This window comes from Bubalus bubalis, chromosome 4, assembly GCF_019923935.1.
Source record: "Bubalus bubalis isolate 160015118507 breed Murrah chromosome 4, NDDB_SH_1, whole genome shotgun sequence".
Classification (NCBI taxonomy): Eukaryota; Metazoa; Chordata; class Mammalia; order Artiodactyla; family Bovidae; genus Bubalus; species Bubalus bubalis.
Genome location: NC_059160.1, coordinates 204846 through 224006, shown reverse-complemented (window position 1 = coordinate 224006; position 19161 = coordinate 204846). Strand labels below are relative to the sequence as shown.

General features: G+C 51.3%; 2 protein-coding genes across 2 annotated transcripts in view; one reads left to right on the top strand and one right to left on the bottom strand.

Moving 5' to 3' along the window:
* Nucleotides 1–1961: 1961 nt before the first annotated feature.
* Nucleotides 1962–5411, top strand: KLHDC7B (kelch domain containing 7B). The gene has a single exon (XM_006066354.4). The coding sequence runs from the start codon at nucleotides 1962–1964 to the stop codon at nucleotides 5409–5411; it is 3450 nt and encodes a 1149-aa protein (XP_006066416.4).
* Nucleotides 5412–6415: 1004 nt separating this feature from the next.
* Nucleotides 6416–19161, bottom strand: part of SYCE3 (synaptonemal complex central element protein 3) — a 30048-nt gene continuing 17302 nt past the window's right edge. The window contains exon 3 of the mRNA XM_006066355.4: nucleotides 6416–6653. Coding sequence (XP_006066417.1) covers nucleotides 6496–6653 — 158 coding nt within the window. The 3' untranslated portion in view covers nucleotides 6416–6495. The remainder of the gene's footprint in view (nucleotides 6654–19161) is intronic.

The window sequence follows — 19161 nt, the reverse complement described above, 5'->3', positions numbered from 1 at the left end:
TTCTCCTTGCAGGGCCGGGCTTGCCTCCATCTGGGTTTTCAAAAGTCAGGTGTTTCCTTTCCTCAGGGGAGGGGCCTGGACCCTTCCTCGGCCAGCTGTGCCTCTGGGACCCGTCCCAGGCCTCAGCATCTCGTGAAGCTGGTGTCCTAAGGCACCCCTGGTGGACACGTCTGCTCTCTGACCGCAGCCTGGTGCTCAGACGATGGCACGGTCTTCCGGTGCTGGGTGGAGAGGTCTGGTGGGTACTGCATGGCCTGTACTGAGGTGCAGACACGGGCATCATCTCCATCTTTGCAAGGTCATTGGACCCCAAACTTAACCCAGACACAGAGCCTGGGGCCAGGACAGAGAATGAGGGTGGCACCCAGAAGACCGTCCCCCCGCCTGAGGTCCACCTTAAGGCAGGGCCCCTTGCTCCCTCTGACTGTCACTTAATACGCCTGGGGTGGGGGGGGGTGGGAGAGCACGGGTGGGTGAGACACCTGAGGCTCAGCAGGGCCCGGGCGGGGTGCCAGGGACAGGCCTTGGCCCTCTCGCCACCTGAGTTAGGGAGAGTCCTCTGCTCCCAGCAACGAACAAGCACTTGTCACGAGGTGTCTCCCTTTGTCCCAGGAGCTCCAGGCTCTTTCCATGTCTGGCCCCAGCTGGCACCTGTCCTGAGATTTACTCCTTGGCTGAAGAGAGGAACAGATGGAGGAGACAAGCCTTGTGCCCTGAGCAGCCACGTGCTGCAGGGGGCCTGAGTCCTGGAGAGGAGGGAGGGGCGCGGTGAGAGGACGCTGGAGAGACCAGGCTGATGGGGCGCTGGGGCCGGAGTGGGGTCCTGGAGGCTCCAGGGCTGGCCAGAGGGACCTCTGGCAGTCGAGATGGCCCAGAGAGCCCAGGAGGCTCTGGAAGGTTGCGATGAACCAGGCCAATAAAGAGGAAAACACAACTTTTGGATCTTCCTTACTTTGTCCACTCATTACTCTTGATGGCTTGCTGCTGCTGCTGCTGCTAAGTCGCTTCAGTCATGTCCGACTCTGTGCGATCCCATAGACGGCAGCCCACCAGGCTCCCCCATCCCTGGGATTCTCCAGGCAAGAACACTGGACTGGGTTGCCATTTCCTTCTCCAATGCATGAAAGTGAAAAGTGAAAGTGAATTTGCTCAGTCCTGTCCAGCTCTTAATGACCCCATGGACTGCAGCCTACCAGGCTCCTCCGTCCATGGGATTTTCCAGGCAAGAGTACTGGAGTGGGGTGCCATTGCCTTCTCCGATGCCTTTTGACAACGGTCCCATCTCTGAACTCAGGGTCGAGAGGGTCCAGAGGCAGCTGGATGGAGGGGACCGAGAGCCACTCTCCTGAGTACCCTGTCCCCAGGAGTGGGGCCATGGCTTCACGCCTGCGTCCCTCCCCGCTGCCCATCTGCGTGTGAACCGAGCTCGGGGGTCAGGACCCCCACCCCATCCCTCTCCTCAGGGAGACGCCCCCACTCCTGCAGAGTGGAACGGTCTTCTCGGGTTCCTGGTAACTTCATCAGGGCCTCATCGTGTTGCTGCAGCTACAGATAACATCTCCCTGTGGGTAACTCTTCCCTGGCAGAGCCCCCGAGACTGGCCCGAGCTCAGCGGAGGGACCCGGGGTGAGGGTCTGTTGGGCAGAACGCGTGGCTGGGCTGCCGGGGCACTGCCATCCGCCCCTGGACCTGCAGAAAGAGGGAGGGGCAGGGGCGGGGCGGGGGTGGGGAGGCCCAAGCTCCTGGAGCTGCAGGGGGGTGTGTTGACCCCCGCTCGACGAAGGCCCACCCTCCCGGGTCCGCGGCACAGCCTCCTTAGCCAGGCAGCCCTCTGGGCGGGGCACGTCGCGGGCCCATCTGTGCGGCACCGGGGCGGCATCCGGCCTGAAGCCCGAGTGTTGCGTAGCACGTAGCTCCCAGCCTGCTGCCCGGCGCCTCTCCCCGGGTCGGCGGCCCAGACCATGGCCCAGAGCGCCTCAGAGGCTGGCGGCCTCGCCTGGGGTTGGGACGGGGACATGGACGAAGACTGGGAGGGCGCCGCGCTGACCCTGCTGGCCCTGGCCGTGGTGGCCGCCACGGCGCTGGCTCTGCACTGGTTTGGCTCCGCGCAGGACCAGGAGGCTGCGGCACCGGCATCCACAGCCCTCCGCCCTTCGCAGGTGGAAGCAGCTGGGCCAGCCCTACCCGCGGAGCACAAGGTCAGTGGCGCTGTTGAGGGTCACAGGTCGGTGCCCGGAAAGCCAGGCCCTCCAGGACGTGGCCAGGGGAGTCCAGCTGCAGCGGGCGCCCAGGATCAGGAGCCCCTGGGCGGCGGGAGTCTGGCTGCCGCAGCCTCCTCTCCCCTTAAGACGCCAGCGGGGGAGGGGGCCAGTGGAGGGGCCTTGGGACCCCCTGAAACCCTCCGACGTAAAGGGAAGGAGGCTCACAGGTCAGGCTCTGCTCTCCCGTGTGGGAGCAAAGGTGAAGGGTCATCTGCACCCCTCCTGATACACTTCACCCCCCGGGATCCTGGCAGAGAAGTGGAGGTGTGGGGGGAGGCAGGGGGTGTCCGAGGCAAGGCCCCCGCCCACAGGGTAGGTCGGGACAGTCGCCCCTGGCAACAAGGGCGGGGGTCACCTGCCTCGAGGGGGCAGAGCCCCGGCAGCCGGTGGGGGCAGGTGGACTCAGGACGGAGCGGCTGTCGCCGGCGAAAGCTGGACGCCCTGTCTCTGGGCTCTGTGGTGAGCGTGTGGGATGCTGTGGGTGCAGCCAGCAGCCTGCCCGCAGGCTCCCAGGGGCTCCTGTTCCCCCAGGAGCCGCCCCCATTGTGCAGCCTGCAGACTAGGCCCTTGATGGGTGTCTCAGAGAGGGGGCTTGGGGAGAGCGGCCCCCAAGCCGCCGGAGGCCTAGCTCTGGACTCGGGAGCCACAGCTGGTAAGAACAAGGAGGCTGAGACTCTGGCCCCCAGGGAGTCCCAGGAGCCCCCAGCTGCCATGGAGGGCTGGCCCTGGGTGAGGAGGGAGGTCCTGGTCACCGGGAGCTTCAGCCAGGCCCTGGGCCCTGTGAGCCTATCACCAGAGGGGCCGCAGGGGGGACACCCCTCCTTGTCTCTCGTGCAGAGGCCCGCGGAGGCCTGCACTGTGGGATGGGCTCGGGCCAGTGGTTCTGGAGATCACATTTTCTTCAGTTCAGAAGACAAAGGAGGGACAAAAGAGCAAGGGGGCCACGGCATTAGAGAAGGGAGAGGGTCCCTGCAAGGCCAGGTGGCCTGTGGTTCTGCAGACATTTGCAGCTGCATCTCCTCCCCTAGTTCCTCGGCCACGACCCCGCTGTGCACCCCTAAACCCCTCCCACCCCCAGGGTCCCCACCTGCAGCACACGCCCACCCCAGTCTCATACCTGGAGCTCCGACTCCTCCCATCTCCTCTCCTTCAGACTCTTTGCCCCTCAGAGTGAGCCAGAGTCCTGCTGCGGGGTCCTCCCCAGCGCCGACCCCTGCCCCGACAGGTGCCCCTCCTCCAGCACCATCCGCTGCCCCTGCCGCAGCTGCAGCCCCCGTGCCTGCTAGCGGATCAAGGCTTGCATCTCAGGAGCCCAGTGTGGTTCTCTGCAAGGACCATCAGCAGGGGCAGCTCTCAACCAGCTGGGGAAACCTTATTTCGATGGTTCTCAGGAGTCACCCCTTTCCCAGGCCAGAGAGGCCCCAAGGGAGAGCCCCGAGGGCCGCTCTGGAGGGCCCCAGCCATCTGGGCGTGGCCTCACCCTCTGAGAACACAGAGTTGGCTTCTCCCCCAGAGGAGGACAGGCATGGCTCAGAGGAGCTGGCCACAAGGGCGGGTCCAGGGGGCCTGGAGGAGGCTGGAGCCCGGCCACAGCAGAGTCACGCTGAGACCGAGGGGGCTGCCGCTGCAGGCACACCCTCAGGCCCGAGAGGGGACAGAACCGAGGAGAAATATCCGGACTCACTGCTGTGGGGAGCCACAGAGCCCATGGCCCCTTCGCCGCCCCCGGAGCAGACCCAGCTTGGCTCTTCACCCTCTCCGGCTACAAGGCGGGACCCCCAGCCAGTCCCGTGGCCCCGGAAACGCAGCTTGTGTGAAATGTCCCAGAGCCCCAAGCAGGAGGCCAGCCGGGCGGCACCGGGGGCAGGGCCCCGCCCTTCAGGCCACGGGCAGGGCCTCGGGGAGAAGCAGGAGGACGCCCGGAAACTCATGATGTTTCTGCAGAGGCCAGGAGGCTGGGGGGTGGCAGAGGGGCCCCGAAAGTCCAGGGCCTCCGTGGTGGCTCTGCCGCGATGGCTGGACCTGGGCAGTTGCCTGGAGGCACTGGCCTTTGCCCAGCAGCACGGGGACCCTGACTTGGCCCAGGAAACCTATGCCTGGATGAGCGACAACCTGCTTCACGTGCTGAGAGACCCCAGCCTCTACCGGCAGCTGAGTGGGGCTGACCGGGAGCGCATCGTGAGCCTGCGCACCGGCCGTGGCCCGGCAGTGCTGGGGGCCCTGGTGCTGCCGGGCCTCTACAGGGCAAGCCGCTCTGGGCTCACACGGGACTCCCCTGCGGCGGAGGCTCTTGCCGTGGGGCCCGCGGCCCTGCCTCCCCCCGCATACCTGCACGTGTTCCACCCCGGAGAGAACTCCTGGCGGCCCCTGACCAAGGTGCCCCAGGAGGCCCCGCTGCGCGGCTGCGGCCTCTGCACTCTGCACAACTACCTGTTCCTGGCGGGGGGCATCCGCGGGTCTGGCGCCGAGGCTGTCTGCTCCAACGAGGTGTTCTGCTACAACCCTCTGACCAACATCTGGAGCCAGGTGCGGCCCATGCAGCAGGCGCGCGCCCAGCTCAAACTAGTGGCGCTGGACGGGCTGCTCTACGCCATCGGGGGCGAGTGCCTGTACAGCATGGAGTGCTACGACCCGCGTGCGGACGCCTGGAGGCCCCGCGCGCCCCTCCCTGCGGGCGCCTTCCCCGTGGCTCACGACGCTGTGGCCTGCCAGGGGGACATCTACGTCACCGGGGGCCATCTCTTCCACCGGCTGCTCAGGTACCGGCCCACGAAGGATGTGTGGGATGAGTGCCCCTACAGTGCCAGCCACCGGCGGTCCAGCGACATGGTGGCTTTGGGGGGCTTCCTGTACCGCTTCGACCTTCTGCGGGGCGTGGGCGCCGCCGTGATGCGCTACAACCCCGTGACGAGCTCCTGGAGCCGGGCTGCCTCCTTGCCACTGCCCGCCCCTGCCCCGCTGCGCTGCGCTGTGCTGGGCAACACGATCTACTGCCTCAACCACCAAGTCACAGCCACCTTCACCGTCTCCGAGGGGACCGCCCAGTTCCAGGCCAAGGAGCTGCAGCCTTTCCCCCTGGGGACCAAAGGGGTCCTCTGCCCGTTCACCCTGACTCTTCCTGCCAGGGGCCCACTGCAGACTGCCCTCTGACTGGCTGCTCTCCTGGGAGACCTTGGGGCAGGTCTGACAGGCAGGAGGCACCCTGGGAGGAGGCCGCAGTGCAGAACATTCTGTTGCTGTTCCTGGGACGACTTTCCGTTTCTGTTCTAATGAGCCTCTTGACTCCCCCTTCCAGCCCCCCTTCCTCTGTGCCTGCTCCACCTCAGAGCCCTGGCCCCCAGTGCCTGGGAGCTGGTTGCTGGCATCTTACCTCCCACCGGGCCCAAGCTGCTTCCTGTTTAACCCTTCCCTGGCTGCCTGGGGCCTCAGCCCACTCACCCATCCGTCCCCCGGGGCAGAGCCCCTCTCACAGTATCACCCTACTGCCTGACCTGACCCGGGGGCTCCAGGCCAGGCAAGGAGCACTCAAGGGGGTGAGAAGGGAGACCAGAGGAGTCCCCAGGGCTTTCTACCTGGCCTGAGGCCTCCAGAGTCTGGCTGGTTCTATCTTGGAACAGCTCTGAAGCCCTCTTTTGTCTAATTGACCTCAGGGCTGAGAACCCTTGTCTGTGAGTGTCCTGCTGGCTGTAATCCCTGCCCAGACCCTCGCCCAGGCCGGCCAGGACCACTCAGCTCATACCCCTCTGCAGCTTGGTGCAGTCTCTCCCTCTGGTTCAGCCCCTGCAGGAGTCTGCCCCCCTTTCCACCAGCCCCTCATTCGCCGTGTGGGTGAGACATCTACCATGGCTTTTCCTGTCTGAAATGGGGCCGTGAGAACGTAGGGGCACACCCGAGTGCCCAGCACAGCGCCCCAGACATGCAGCTGAGTAACGACGTTCTCCCCAGCCGCTTTGGAAATCACTGTGGGAAGGCAAATAAACCCGCCTGAATACCGCCCGTGTCCCGCCTGTCTGGCTCCTTTTCTGGTCTCTCGTTCTCAGTTCAGCACCACTAGCACTGAGGCCTCTGCTTCATCAGAGCATCTGCGTCTCGCCCGTCTCATGTGCTGCTCACAGGGCCTGAATGCAGCTGGGTGAGACAGAAAGGATCCTGAGGTGCTTGAAAATAAGTTTATTGAGAAACAAGCTCTGTGCCCAGGCCGTGAGTTGGGGTCGCTGCGGCTCTGCCCGGGGGCCTACTGCGCGCGCTTGGCTTCACTGAGCAGCTCCTGCCACTTCTTCTCCATCTCCTCCTTGCAGTTGAGGAAGGCGTCCTCCAGCCGCCGCATGGACTCCGCCAGCGCGGGGTTGGTGCGCATCACCACCATGTCATAGGCCATCCACGTGGCCTGCACTGCAACAGCCAGACAGGCCCTGGTCAGACCACGGGGGCGGCTGCAGCGCTGGGCCCCCTGGCGAGGCCTGGGTGCCTCTGCTCACGCCCGGCATTCTGGGACAGGACGTGCTGAGCCACCCAGTTACTCTAAGGAGAGAAAGCGGGTCAGCCATGTGTCAGAGGGCTCATAACAACCCCTATTAAATCTCCTCTCTACACAGAGCAGGAACGAACCTTCCTAATCTCACCAAGTCTTAACTTCGGAATACACCAGCCCACAACACTAAAAGGTTGGGTGGCAGTGTGACATGAAATGTTAGGAAAGATTGAATACAGGTCCTTACCCATCTGCAGCTCACAGCTAGTGGTTGCAGGGTGACTCCCAAGAAGTGCTCCTCCACTCAAGCTCACATGCTCAGGTAGGGCTGACCATTCCCATTCCTGCGAGGCCTGAGCCTCAGGTTTTCTCATGCTCATAGGCCTGGGATGCCTGCCCGCCTCCACCAGGGCAGCCCTCCGCTTTCACTAAGGCCAGCCCAGGGGCTCCTCCTTTCGTGGAGGTTTGCATGTTCCTGTTAGGTGTCCTTCGGTACTCACCACTGGACTGACCGACTGTCTTTCCCTCTGAGAGCAACTGGAGGGCAGTGCCCCCGGCCTGTAGGTGAACCTGCGCTTCCTGTGCGAATCCAGTGCTGTGCAGAAACCGCACATCACCCCTTCCCTCACCTCACCCCTTCCCTCTGAGCACAGCCCTGCACTCGCGTGCTTCTCTCCCTTAGACCTATGAATAGGAGGGTCATCTCTGCAGCAAACACATCGCCTTAGAACTTCTGGCTGGGCTAAAAAATGCTGGATACTTTGGGGAACTATATCCTTCAGGAAATTAACCAAAGGAGAGACAGGCAGGGAATCCCCCCGCAGTTCAGGGTTAGGATTCTGTACTTTCACTGCCGAGGGTGCAAGTTCAACCCCTGGTCAGGGAACTACGATCCTGCAAGCTGTATGGTGCTGCCGAAAGAAGAAAAAATAGGCAGATGATTAATGACAAATGCACACGTATGTCTACACGCAACACAGGTGAGCAGTGTGACAGACCTGAGGTTTCACAAAGAGCGGCAGCTGTGTGGCGGGGGAAACAGCGTTAGAGGAGGTGCATGCAGCGCACCTCGGCAGACACAGGGCACGTGATGCCTGCCAGCACAGGGGCCCTCCGGCTTCTGGCAGCAAGACTCACTTGGGGCACCTGTTACATGCAGACAGCTGGGCCCTCTCAAAGCTCCAAGAGGTTCTTATGTAGTGCGGTGGGGATGGTGCCCAGGAACCTGCATCTTAACAAGCATCCTGGGTAATTCTGTGCAGGAAGCTCGCAGACCATCATGTCAGCCATCTGGACAGCAGGTGGAGCATGGACTTGAGGCCAAGGCTCTCTACTCACGGGCCGTGTGACCTGGAGTCAGAGAGTTCAACTACTAACCTCGTCTCCTCACACGTCAAGGCCAGACAACGGCCGGATCTCATGGCTTGCTGTGAAGATTAAATGGATGATGTATGTAAACTGCCTTGCACATATTAAGTGCTCAAGAAAGGAGAAACTCCTGTCTTCTGTCAAGAAATTAAAAAAAAAAAAAGAAAGGAGAAACTCCTACTATAAAATGAATAAGTGAGGTATTCAGGACAGAGAACTAGGGTGGGTAAAAGAGAACGAAACAAAAAATCAGCTCACAGAAAAGAATCTCATACAGACCTACACAGCAGCTGAAAGTATAGCCCTGAGTTTCCTGAGGCCAAAGCAGAGAAGGAAACATGCTCAGTTTCAAGATGTAGTGATGGGACTTCCTTGGTAGTGGTGGATGAGCATCCGCCTGCCATGCAGGGTCGCGCCCCGCTCTGGGGAGAGCCCGCATGTCTCGGGACGACTACGTTTGTGCGCCACAAGCACTGCCCTGCTCTGGCGCCCGCGCCTGCGCCCACCGAGCACGCGCTGCACTTCTGCAGCCTGCGCGCCGGCCTGCACTCTGCCAGGAGAGAAGCCGCCGCAAGGAGAAGTCTGTGCACTGCAACAAGAGTAGCCCCTGCGTGCCACACCTAGAGAGCCAGAGCAAAGCAAGGAAGACCCAGTACAGCCAAAAATAAATAAATAAAGATGTTTTTAAAAATAGAATGCTGAAAATTATTTTTTAAAAAGATTCAGTGAGCATAAAATAAAAACAAACCCATTGTTTATGACACTTTTATCCTAAGAAAGAATTTTCCTATAGGTATATTTCATGAGAGGTATGTAATATAGTTGAAAATGTCCTTGACAACATCCCTACTTTAAATACAAAGAGGGACTTTCCCAGTGGTCCAGAGGCTAAGACTACGCTCCCAATGTAGGCAGCCCAGGTTCGATCCCTGATCAAGGAACTAGATCCCACATGCCATGCCGAAACTAAAGATCCTGCATGCTGAAACTAAGACCCAGCATAGCCAAATAAATAAATTAAAAAAAATACAAAGATATTCTCCTGTGTCGACCATTGTAATCACTGGTAAAAGAAAGCTGGAGGCACAGTACTAAAGCACACTTCAGAAAAGGCGATTCAGTGAGACACGGAAACACCGTATCGAGTGCACGGCTCTCTGTAATTTGATTCAAGGGAAAAACAGTATAGATAGCAAGACTCACAATTATCCAAAAATCCTTCAGAAATGTGTCTCTTGAGTTTTTCGTTCATTCAGTATTTACTGAGTGCTTGCTCTGTGTTGGCGTTTCACTAAGGCAGCCCTGATGACACAGCAGTCTACAAGGGTGGACACATGCTGCCCTCCGGAGCATCTATGCTAGTTGCGGTGGGAGGAGACAGATAATAAACACACAAGACAACTACACATTGTGAAAGGAATTACGGAGGAAACAAGCAGCATGTATTGTGACAGAGAAATGAGGTAGGAAAGCCTTATTTTAGACCAGGTAGTGAGAGCAGGCCCTCTCAGGGGGCTTTTGGTAAGGCCAGCAGAGTAGCAAAACCAAGGTCCTATCTCTGGTTCAGTTCACTTCCGTCGCGCAGTAGTGTACGACTCTTTGCAACCCCAGGGACTGTAGCACCCATCACCAACTCCCAGAGCCTGGTCAAACTCATGTCCATGGAGTCAGTGATGCCATCCAACCATCTCATCCTCTGTTGTCCCCTTCTCCTCCTGCCTTCAGTCTTTCCCAGCATCAGGGTCTTTTTCAATGAGTCAGGTTCTTCACATCAGGTGTGTCAAAGTATTGAAGCTTCAGTCTCAGCATCAGTCCTTCCAATGAATATTCAGGACTGATTTTTTTTTTTTTAGGATTGACTGGTTTGATCTCCTTGCAGTCCAAGGGACCCTCAAGAGTCTTCTCCAACACCACCATTCAAAAGCATCAATTCTTCAGCACTCAGCCTTCTTTATGGTCCAACTCTCACATCCATCCATGACTACTGGAAAAACCATAGCTTTGACTAGATGGACCTTTTCTGGCAAAGTAATGTATCTGCTTTTTAACATGCTGTCTAGGTTGGTTATAGATTTTCTTCGAGGGAGCAAGCATCTTTTAATTTCATGTCTGCAGTCACCATCTGCAGTGATTTTGGAGCCCAAGAAAATAAAGTCTGTCACTGTTTCCATTGTTTTCCATTCCCCATCTATTTGCCATTAAGTGATGGGACTGGATGCTATGATTTTAGTTTTTTGGATGCTGAGTTTTAAGCCAGCATTTTCACTCTCCTCTTTCACTTTCATCAAGAGGCTCTTCAGTTCCTCTTCATTTTCTGCCATAAGGGTGGTGTTATCTGCTTATCTGAGGTTATTGATATTTCTCCCAGCAGGCTTGATTCCAGCTTGTGCTTCATCCAGCCCAGCATTTCACATGATGTACTCTGCATATAAGTTAAACAAGTAGGGAGACAATATACAGCCTTGTCGTACTCTTTCCCAGTTTGGAACCAGTCTGTTGTTCCATGTCCGGTTCTAACTGTTGCTTCTTGACCTGCGTACAGGTTTCTCAGGAGGCAGGTAAGATGATATGGTATTCCCATCTTTTGAAGAATGTTCCACGGTTTGTTGTGATCCACACAGTCGAAGGCTTTGGCATAGTCAATAAAGCAGAAGTAGACTTTTTTTTGAATTATCTTGCTTTTTGTATGATCCAACATTGTTGGCAATTTGATCTCTGGTTCCTCTGCCTTTTCTAAATCCAGCTTGAACAGCTGGAGGTTCTCAGTTCATGTACCGTTGAAACCTAGCTTGGGAGAATTTTGAACATTACTTTGCTACTGTGTGACATGAGTGCAATTGTGTGGTAGTTTGAGCATTCTTTAGCATTACCTTTCTTTGGGATTGGAATGAAATCTGACCTTTTCCAGTTCTGTGGTCACTGCTGAGTTTTCCAAATTTGCTGGCATATTGAGTGCAGCACTTTAATAGCATCATCTTTTAGCATTTGAAATAGCTCAACTGGAATTTCATCACCTCCACTAGCTTTGTTTGTAATGACGCTTTCTAAGGCCCACTTGACTTCTCATTCCAGGATGTCTGGCTCTAGGTGAGTGTGAGTGATCACACCATTGTGGTTATCTGGGTCATGAGGATCTTTTTTGTACAGTTCTTCTGTGTATTCTTGCCACCTCTTCTTAATATCATCTGCTTCTGTTAGGTCCATACCATTTCTGTCCTTTATTGTGCCCATATTTGTATGAAGTGTTCCCTTGGCATCTCTAATTTTCTTGAAGAGATCTGCAGTCTAGCCCTGTCTCTGAGAGGCTAGTCAGGGCTCAGCCATGCACTCTGACCACCCGGTATGTAGGCTCAGGTCCTCACACAGAAAATTTTTTTAAATGGTCAAGATGTGCACCTAGAAACAGAGTTCAGTAAAGGATGAAGATTAAAGTATTCCAAAATCTGTGTAGGAGAGGGGAGGACTAATGAGGGAGGCAGTAAGCAGATTTATTTTGACAGTCCAAGAGGTAGGAGCAGAGAACAGGAATGATGAGGCCAGTCAAGCTAGGCAGTAAAGGGATGAAGATAAGCCCACAGGCGAATCCACATCATAGGCAAAATAAAAGAATCAACATTTAAAAATGTAAATGGTGAAGGTCTACCTTCTCAAATCTCAGGTCCCAGATGGCTTTTCAGATGAATTCTATTGAAATTTGAAGAATAGTTAATTCTTATCTGATACAAGTAATTTCAGAAATTAGGAAAAGAGGGAAGACTGGTAGGCTGACTGGATGACTTTTTAAGAAAAGCATTTGATAGATGCATTTCAGTTACACTGTGGAAAACCTGAGAATAGAGATAAGCAAAAACAAAAACATAATTGTCCCTAAGCTGGTTTATTTTAAAAGAAAAGATTATATTAAACAAAATTATAGGTCTGTCTCACATGAAACTAAACACGAAATCCTAAATATAATTTAACCAAATTTAACAATATGTTAATATGTTATGATCAAGTAGAATTTGTAAAAGAAATTCAAGGATAGTTGAGTATCAGAAAATCAATCAGCTTAATTAAACACAGTAATAAAAAGTAATAAAAGATTACAGCCATGAAATTAAAAGATGAAACTAAATTAAAACTCTTTGGAAGGAAAGTTATGACCAACCTAGACAGCATATTAAAAAGCAGAGACATTACTTTGTCAATAAAGGTCCATCTAGTCAAGGCTATGGTTTTTCCAGTGGTCATGTATGGATGTGAGAGTTGGACTATAAAGAAAGCTGAGTGCAGAAGAATTGATGCTTTTGAACTGTGGTGTTGGAGAAGACTCTTGAGGGTCCCTTGGACTGCAAGGAGATCAAACCAGTCAATCCTAAAAAAAAAAAAAAATCAGTCCCGAATATTCATTGGAAGGACTGATGCTAAGGCTGAAGCTCCAATACTCTGACCACCTGATGCGAAGAGCTGACTCATCTGAAAAGACCCTGATGCTGGGAAAGATTGAGGGCAGGAGGAGAAGGGGACGACAGAGGATGAGGTGGTTGGATGGCATCACCAACTCAATGGACATGAGTTTGAGCAAGCTCCGGGAGCTGGTGATGGACAGGGAGGCCTGGCGTGCTGCAGTCCATGCAGTTGCAAAGAGTCGTACACTGCTGAGTGACTGAACTGAACTGAATAAAAGGAGGAAATCATAGCAATATCTCAGTTAATACAAAAAAGCAGTTAGCAAAATTTAATACCTATTACCTATCTGTGATTTTAGAAAATAAAAACTCTAACAAATTAGGAACAGAAGGAGACATTTTGACCTAGTAAAGGTAATATATCAAAAACTTAAAGCAAACATTATACTTAATGGGGAAACTGTGGATAAATTCCTTCGGTAATCAAACAAGGCTGCCTCTAATATATTGCTGGTATTGAAGATGCTGGTAAATGGAGTTTAAGAGTTTAAAAGAAACAAGAGGTATAAGATAAGAGATAAAACTATCAGTATTTGTAAATTATAAAAGTGTATATGAAAGAATGAGGTCCAATTGTCAATCACTTTTAAAAAGACAACAGTTAAAAGGGGAAATATGCCCTATTAGATATCAAGACATCCTATAAAGCCCTATTCAACTTAATCAATTAATTAATTTAGCTGTGCTGTGCAGCTTGTGGGATCTTAGTTCCCTGATAAGGGATTGAACCCACACAGTCAGTGAACATGCAGAGTCTTAAGCAATGGACCTCCAGGGAATTCCCTAAAGCATAATTTTTTTTAAAAATAGTGTGGTACAGACAATAGACCAATGGAAGAAAATAAATTCAGAGATAGACCTCAGTGTATATGGAATTTAGTATATGATGAAAGTAATACCAAAAATCAGTGAAAAAGAGAAGTATATGCCCTATGAATTAAAGACAAATATGAAAGATAAAATAACATTTATGGATAAAAATTTAGCAGATCACAGATCATCAGGTAAAATATTGGCGAATTAGTTTTTTAACAGTTTAAATACATTTCTTTATTTGGCTGCGCTGCATCGTAGCTGTGGCCCTCGGGATCTCTGCTGGGTCACAGGCGCTTTCACTGTGGCGCACGGGCTCCACAGCCTGCAGGCCTCAGCAGTTGCGGCACGTGGGTGCTCTGTTTGTGACTCATGGGCTTAGTTGCTCTGTGGCATATGTGATCTGAATTCCCTGACCAGGGATCAAACCTGCATCCCCGCGCTGGAAGGCGGATTCCTAACCACTGGATCACATGGGAAGTCCTGGTGAATTTGTTTTTATCGAAATATTTTTTTCAACTAAGGACAACACGGACAAATTTTTCATACAAATGATAGAAGAACTGTACAACCCTGAAATTGATAATGAGTTAATGTCTAGACTATACAAGAAACTACTTCAAATCAATAAAAGAAATCTAGTAACAACAACAAAAAAAACCTGGAAAATAACAAGTGTTGCTGAGGATGTGGATAAATTAGAAACTTGTACATTGCTGGTGGGAGTGTAAAATGAGGCACCATTGTGTAAAACAGTTTGAGATTCTTCAGAAAGCTAAACACAGAATTACCATGCCCAGCAACTCTACTCCTAGACAGTATCCCAAACAAAAGAGAATGGGCACTCAAACAAATACTGTGCAGAAGTGTTCACAGGGGCACCATTCACAGTAGTTAGACGTGTGTGTGCTCAGTCGCTCCGTCGTGTCCCACTCTCTACCACCCCATGGACTGTAGGTGCCAGGCTCCGTTCAGGCAAGAATACTGGAGTGGGTTGCCACGCCCTTCTCCAGGGGATCTCCCTGACCCAGGGACTGAACCCATGCCTCTCATCTCTCCTGCATCGGCACTGCTGCTGCTAAGTCGCTTCAGTCGTGTCTGACTCTGTGCGACCCCAGAGACGGCAGCCCACCACGCTCCCCCGTCCCTGGGATTCTCCAGGCAAGAACACTGGAGTGGGTTGCCATTTCCTTCTCCAATGCATGAAGGTGAAAAGTGAAAGTGAAGTCGCTCAGTCGTGTCCGCCTGTTCGCGACCCCATGGACTGCAGCTCACCAGGCTCTTCAGTCCATGGGATTTTCCAGGCGAGAGTTCTAGAGTGGGTGGCACTAACACCACCTAGAAAGCCCAACAGTTAAATAGTAGGGCACAACCTCAATGTATGTCAGTGGATGAATACATGAAATATTATTTAGCCATATAAAGGAATACAGTACTCATATATGCAACAATATGGGTAAATCTTGAAAATAACTATGTTAGGTAAAAAGAGCTAGAAACAAAATGCTGCATATTATATGATTCTTTTAAATGAAATATCCAGAATAGGTAAATCCATAGAGACTGGAAACAGATTGGTGGTTGCCAGGGGTTATGAATAGAGAGGTATGGGGGTGATTGCTTAACAGGTAAAACGTATCTTTTTTGGGTGATGAAAATGTTGTGGAACTGTTACTGAAACTGCAGTCTGGCTGCTGCTGCCCAAAAGCCAGTAAAGAGGCCAAGTTGGTGGGAAGGAAGTTTGCTTTGTTCTGGATGCCAGCATCCAGGGAGGAGGGAGGGCAGGCATGTGTCCAAAGGCCAACGCCTCCTGACTGACAGTCAGTGGGCAAGAGCTTTTACTGACGCAGAGAGCTACCTGCACACAAAAGCACAGTCAGCGCCAACAGTCATCTGGAAATTGGGCGTTGGTGATCTGACCAGCATCATCTCGGTTGTTTTAGGCATAATCTTCAGTTTCAGGGTCCATTTCTCTCCATTTTTTGAGGCAAATTGTTGGAACTGAGGCAGCGTATGTCATGGCTACAGTCTGGCCATGGTGTAGTTAAGTTCTTCCACCTGGTGGGGGTTTCAGTAACCGTAAGGCAGCTCACAGGATACGGCTCAGAATATTATCTATAGCTCATGAAAGTGAAAGTCACTCAGTCATGTCCGACTCTTTCCGACCCCACTGCCTGTATAGTCCAGGGAATTCTGCAGGCCAGAATACTGGAGTGGGTAACTGTTCCCTTCTCCAGGGGATCTTCCCCTGGAAGGGGAAGGGATCGAACCCAGGTCTCCTGCATTGCAGGCCGATTCTTGACTGCCTGAGCCACCAAGGAAGTCTGTAAGGAGGAACTAGAAGCCCTTGACTGTGCTCAGTGAGTGCATTATTATTATTTGGTCTCCTTTGACTGTTTTCCTTTGTTTTTGCATGTTCTCATCTCTCTGATTATACTTATCCTTTGGCTAACGTTTTTCCATAGACAAAACGCAGGCTGAGGACATGCAGGGGGCTATAGGGTCCTGTTCTGTTTCAGAACTAGATGGAGCTTGTGGTGGCTCAAAATTATGAATGTATTATATACCACTGAATGTGTGTGTGCATGTTCAGTCATGTCTGACTCTTTTCAACCCTGTGGACTGCAGCCCACTAGGCTCCTCTAACCACGGGATTCTCCAGGCAAGAATACTTGGGTGGGTTGCCATTTCCTCCTCCAAGGGATCTGCCTGTACACTGTTATTTATTCCACTTAGTAAGAGGTCCTCCAGATTCATCATCCATGTTGTCACAAATGACAGGATTTCCTTCTTTTTAAGGTTGAAGACTATTCCGCAGGGGTGTATGCAAACGTGTCACATTTCCTTTACGTATCCATCTGTCAACAGACACCTAGGTAGTTTCCATACTTTGGCTATCTGTGAATAAAGCTGCAATGAACATGGAAATGAAGATATCTCTTTGAGATACTGATTTCATTTCCTTCACTTCCTGGATATATACCCAGAAGAGGAATTGTTGATCATATGGTAGTTCTATTTTTAATATTTTGAGAAACCTCCACTGTTTTTCATAATGGCCATACCAATTTATATTGGTGGTGGTGTTCAGTCGCTAAGTCAAGTCTGACCCTTTGCAACCCGTGAACTGCAGCACGCCAGGCTTCCCTGTTCTTCACTATCTCCCAGAGTTTGCTCAAACTCATGTTCTTGTTCATGTTCTCAAACTCTTGCTTAAACTCATGTCAGTGATACCATCCAACCATCTCACATTATACCATTTACACTGGCTCTGTGATTATATTTTGACAGTGCATAGACTATCTCCAACTCTATATAAATCTGGCACTTCCAACTCAGCATTATCCATAACTGAACTCACTCTTCCCCATCTCCTGTTAAACCTGCTCTTATTTCTGTATTCAGAAACTCTTAAGTTTTCTCCTTTGCTCTTCCATTCAGCTAACTCACGCTCCTATTTTAGTCTTAGTTGAGAAGCAGTTTACTCTGGGAGGCCTGTCTTGGCTCTTTACATCAAATTAGGTTCCACCTTTGGCTACCTATAGCACCATGTAGATTATTCACCCTTCAGTTCAGTTCATTTGCTCAGTGGTGTTAGACTCTTGGCAACCCCATGAACTGCAACACTCCAGGCTTCCCTGTCCATCACCAACTCCCGAAGCTTACTCAAACTCATGTCCATCGAGTCGGTGATGCCATCCAACCACCTCATCCTCTGTCGTCCCCTTCTCCTCCTGCCTTCAATCTTTCCCAGCATCAGGGTTTTTTCAAGTGAGTCAGCTCTTCACATCAGGTGGCCAAAGTACTGGAGTTTCAGCTTCAGCATCAATACTTCCAATGAATAGTCAAGACTGATTTCCTTAAGGATTGACTGATTTGATCTCCTTGCAGTCCAAGGGACCATCAAGAGTCTTCTCCAACACCACAGTTCAAAAGCATCAATTCTTTGATACTCAGCTTTCTTTGTGGTCCAACTCTCACATCCATACATTACTACTGGAAAAACCATAGCTTTGACTACACAGGCCTTTGTTGGCAAAGTAATGTCTCTGCTTTTTAATATGCTATCTAGGTTGGTCATAGCTTTTCTTCCAAGGAGCAAGCGTCTTTTAATTTCATGGCTGCAGTCACCATCTGCAGTGATTTTGGAGCCCAAGAAAATAAAGTCTGTTCACGTGTACCCCAATGTTCATGGCGGCACTGTTTACAATAGCCAGGACATGGAAGCAACCTAGACGTCCATCGGCAGATGAATGGATAAGAAAGCTGTGGTACATATACACAATGGAGTATTACTCAGCCATTAAAAATGCATTTGAATCAGTTCTAATGAGGTGGATGAAACTGGAGCCTATTATACAGAGTGAAGTAAGTCAGAAAGAAAAACACCAGTATAGTATACTAACGCATATATATGGAATTTAGAAAGATGGTAATGATGACCCTATATGTGAGACAGCAAAAGAGACACAGATGTAAAGAACAGTCTTTTAAACTCTGTGGGAGAAGGTGAGGGTGGGATGATTTGATAGGGTAGTGTTGAAATTTGTATATTATCATATGTGAAGCAGATTGCCGGTCCAGGTTTGATGCATGAGACAGGGTGCTCAGGGCTGGTGCACTGGGATGACCCTGGGGGATGGGATGGGGAGGGAGGTAGGAGGGGGGTTCTGGCTGGGGAATATATGTGCACCTGTGGGTGATTCATGTCGATGTTTGGCAAAAACCACTACAATATTGTAAAGTAATTAGCCTCCAATTAAAATAAATAAATTAGTTAAAATAAAAAATAAAATGTTTGGGAAAGAAAACAAAAATGAAAATAAAGTCTCTCACTGTTTCCATTGTTTCCCCGTCTATTTGCCATGAAGTGATGGGACCAGATGCCATGATCTTCTTCTTTTGAATGTTGAGTCTTAAGCCAGCTTTTTCACTCTCTTCTTTCACTTTCATCAAGAGGCTCTTTAGTTCTTTGTTTTCTGCCATAAGGGTTGTGTCATTTGCATATCTGAGGTTATTGATATTTCTCCCTGCAGTCCTGACTCCAGCTTGTACTTCATCCAGCCTCGCATTTCGCATGCTGTACTCTGCATAGAAGTTAAATAAGCAGGGTGACAAGATACAAACTTGATGTACTCCTTTTCCACTTTGGAACCAGTCTTTAGTTCCACGTCTGGTTCTAACTGTTGCTTCTTGACCTTCATACAGATTTCTCAGGAGGCAGGTGAGGGGGTCTGATATTCTTATCTCTTGAAGAATGTTCCACAGTTTGTTGTGATCTACACAGCCAAAGGCTTTGGTGTAATTAATAAAGCAGAAGTAGATGTTTTTCTGGAATTCCCTGGCTTTTTCTATGATCCAACGATGTTAGAAATTTGATCTCTGGTTTCTTTGCCTTTTCTAAATCCTGCTTGAACATCTGGAAGTTCACAGTTCATGTACTGTTGAAGCCTGGCTTGGAGAATTTTGAGCATTACTTTGCTAGCGTGTGAGATGAGTGTAATTGTGTGGTAGTTTGAGCATTCTTTGGCATTGTCCTTCTTTGGGATTGGAATGAAAACTGACCTTTTCCAGTCCTGTGGCCACTGTTGAGTTTTCCAAATTTGCTGGCATATTGAGTGAAGCACTTTCACAGCATCATCTTTCAGGATTTGAAAGATCTCAACTGGAATTCCATCACCTCCACTAGCTTTGTTCGTAGTGATGCTTCCTAAGGCCCGCTTGACTTCTCATTCCAGGATGGCTGGCTCTAGGTGAGTGATCACACCACCATGGTTATCTGGGTCATGAAGATCTT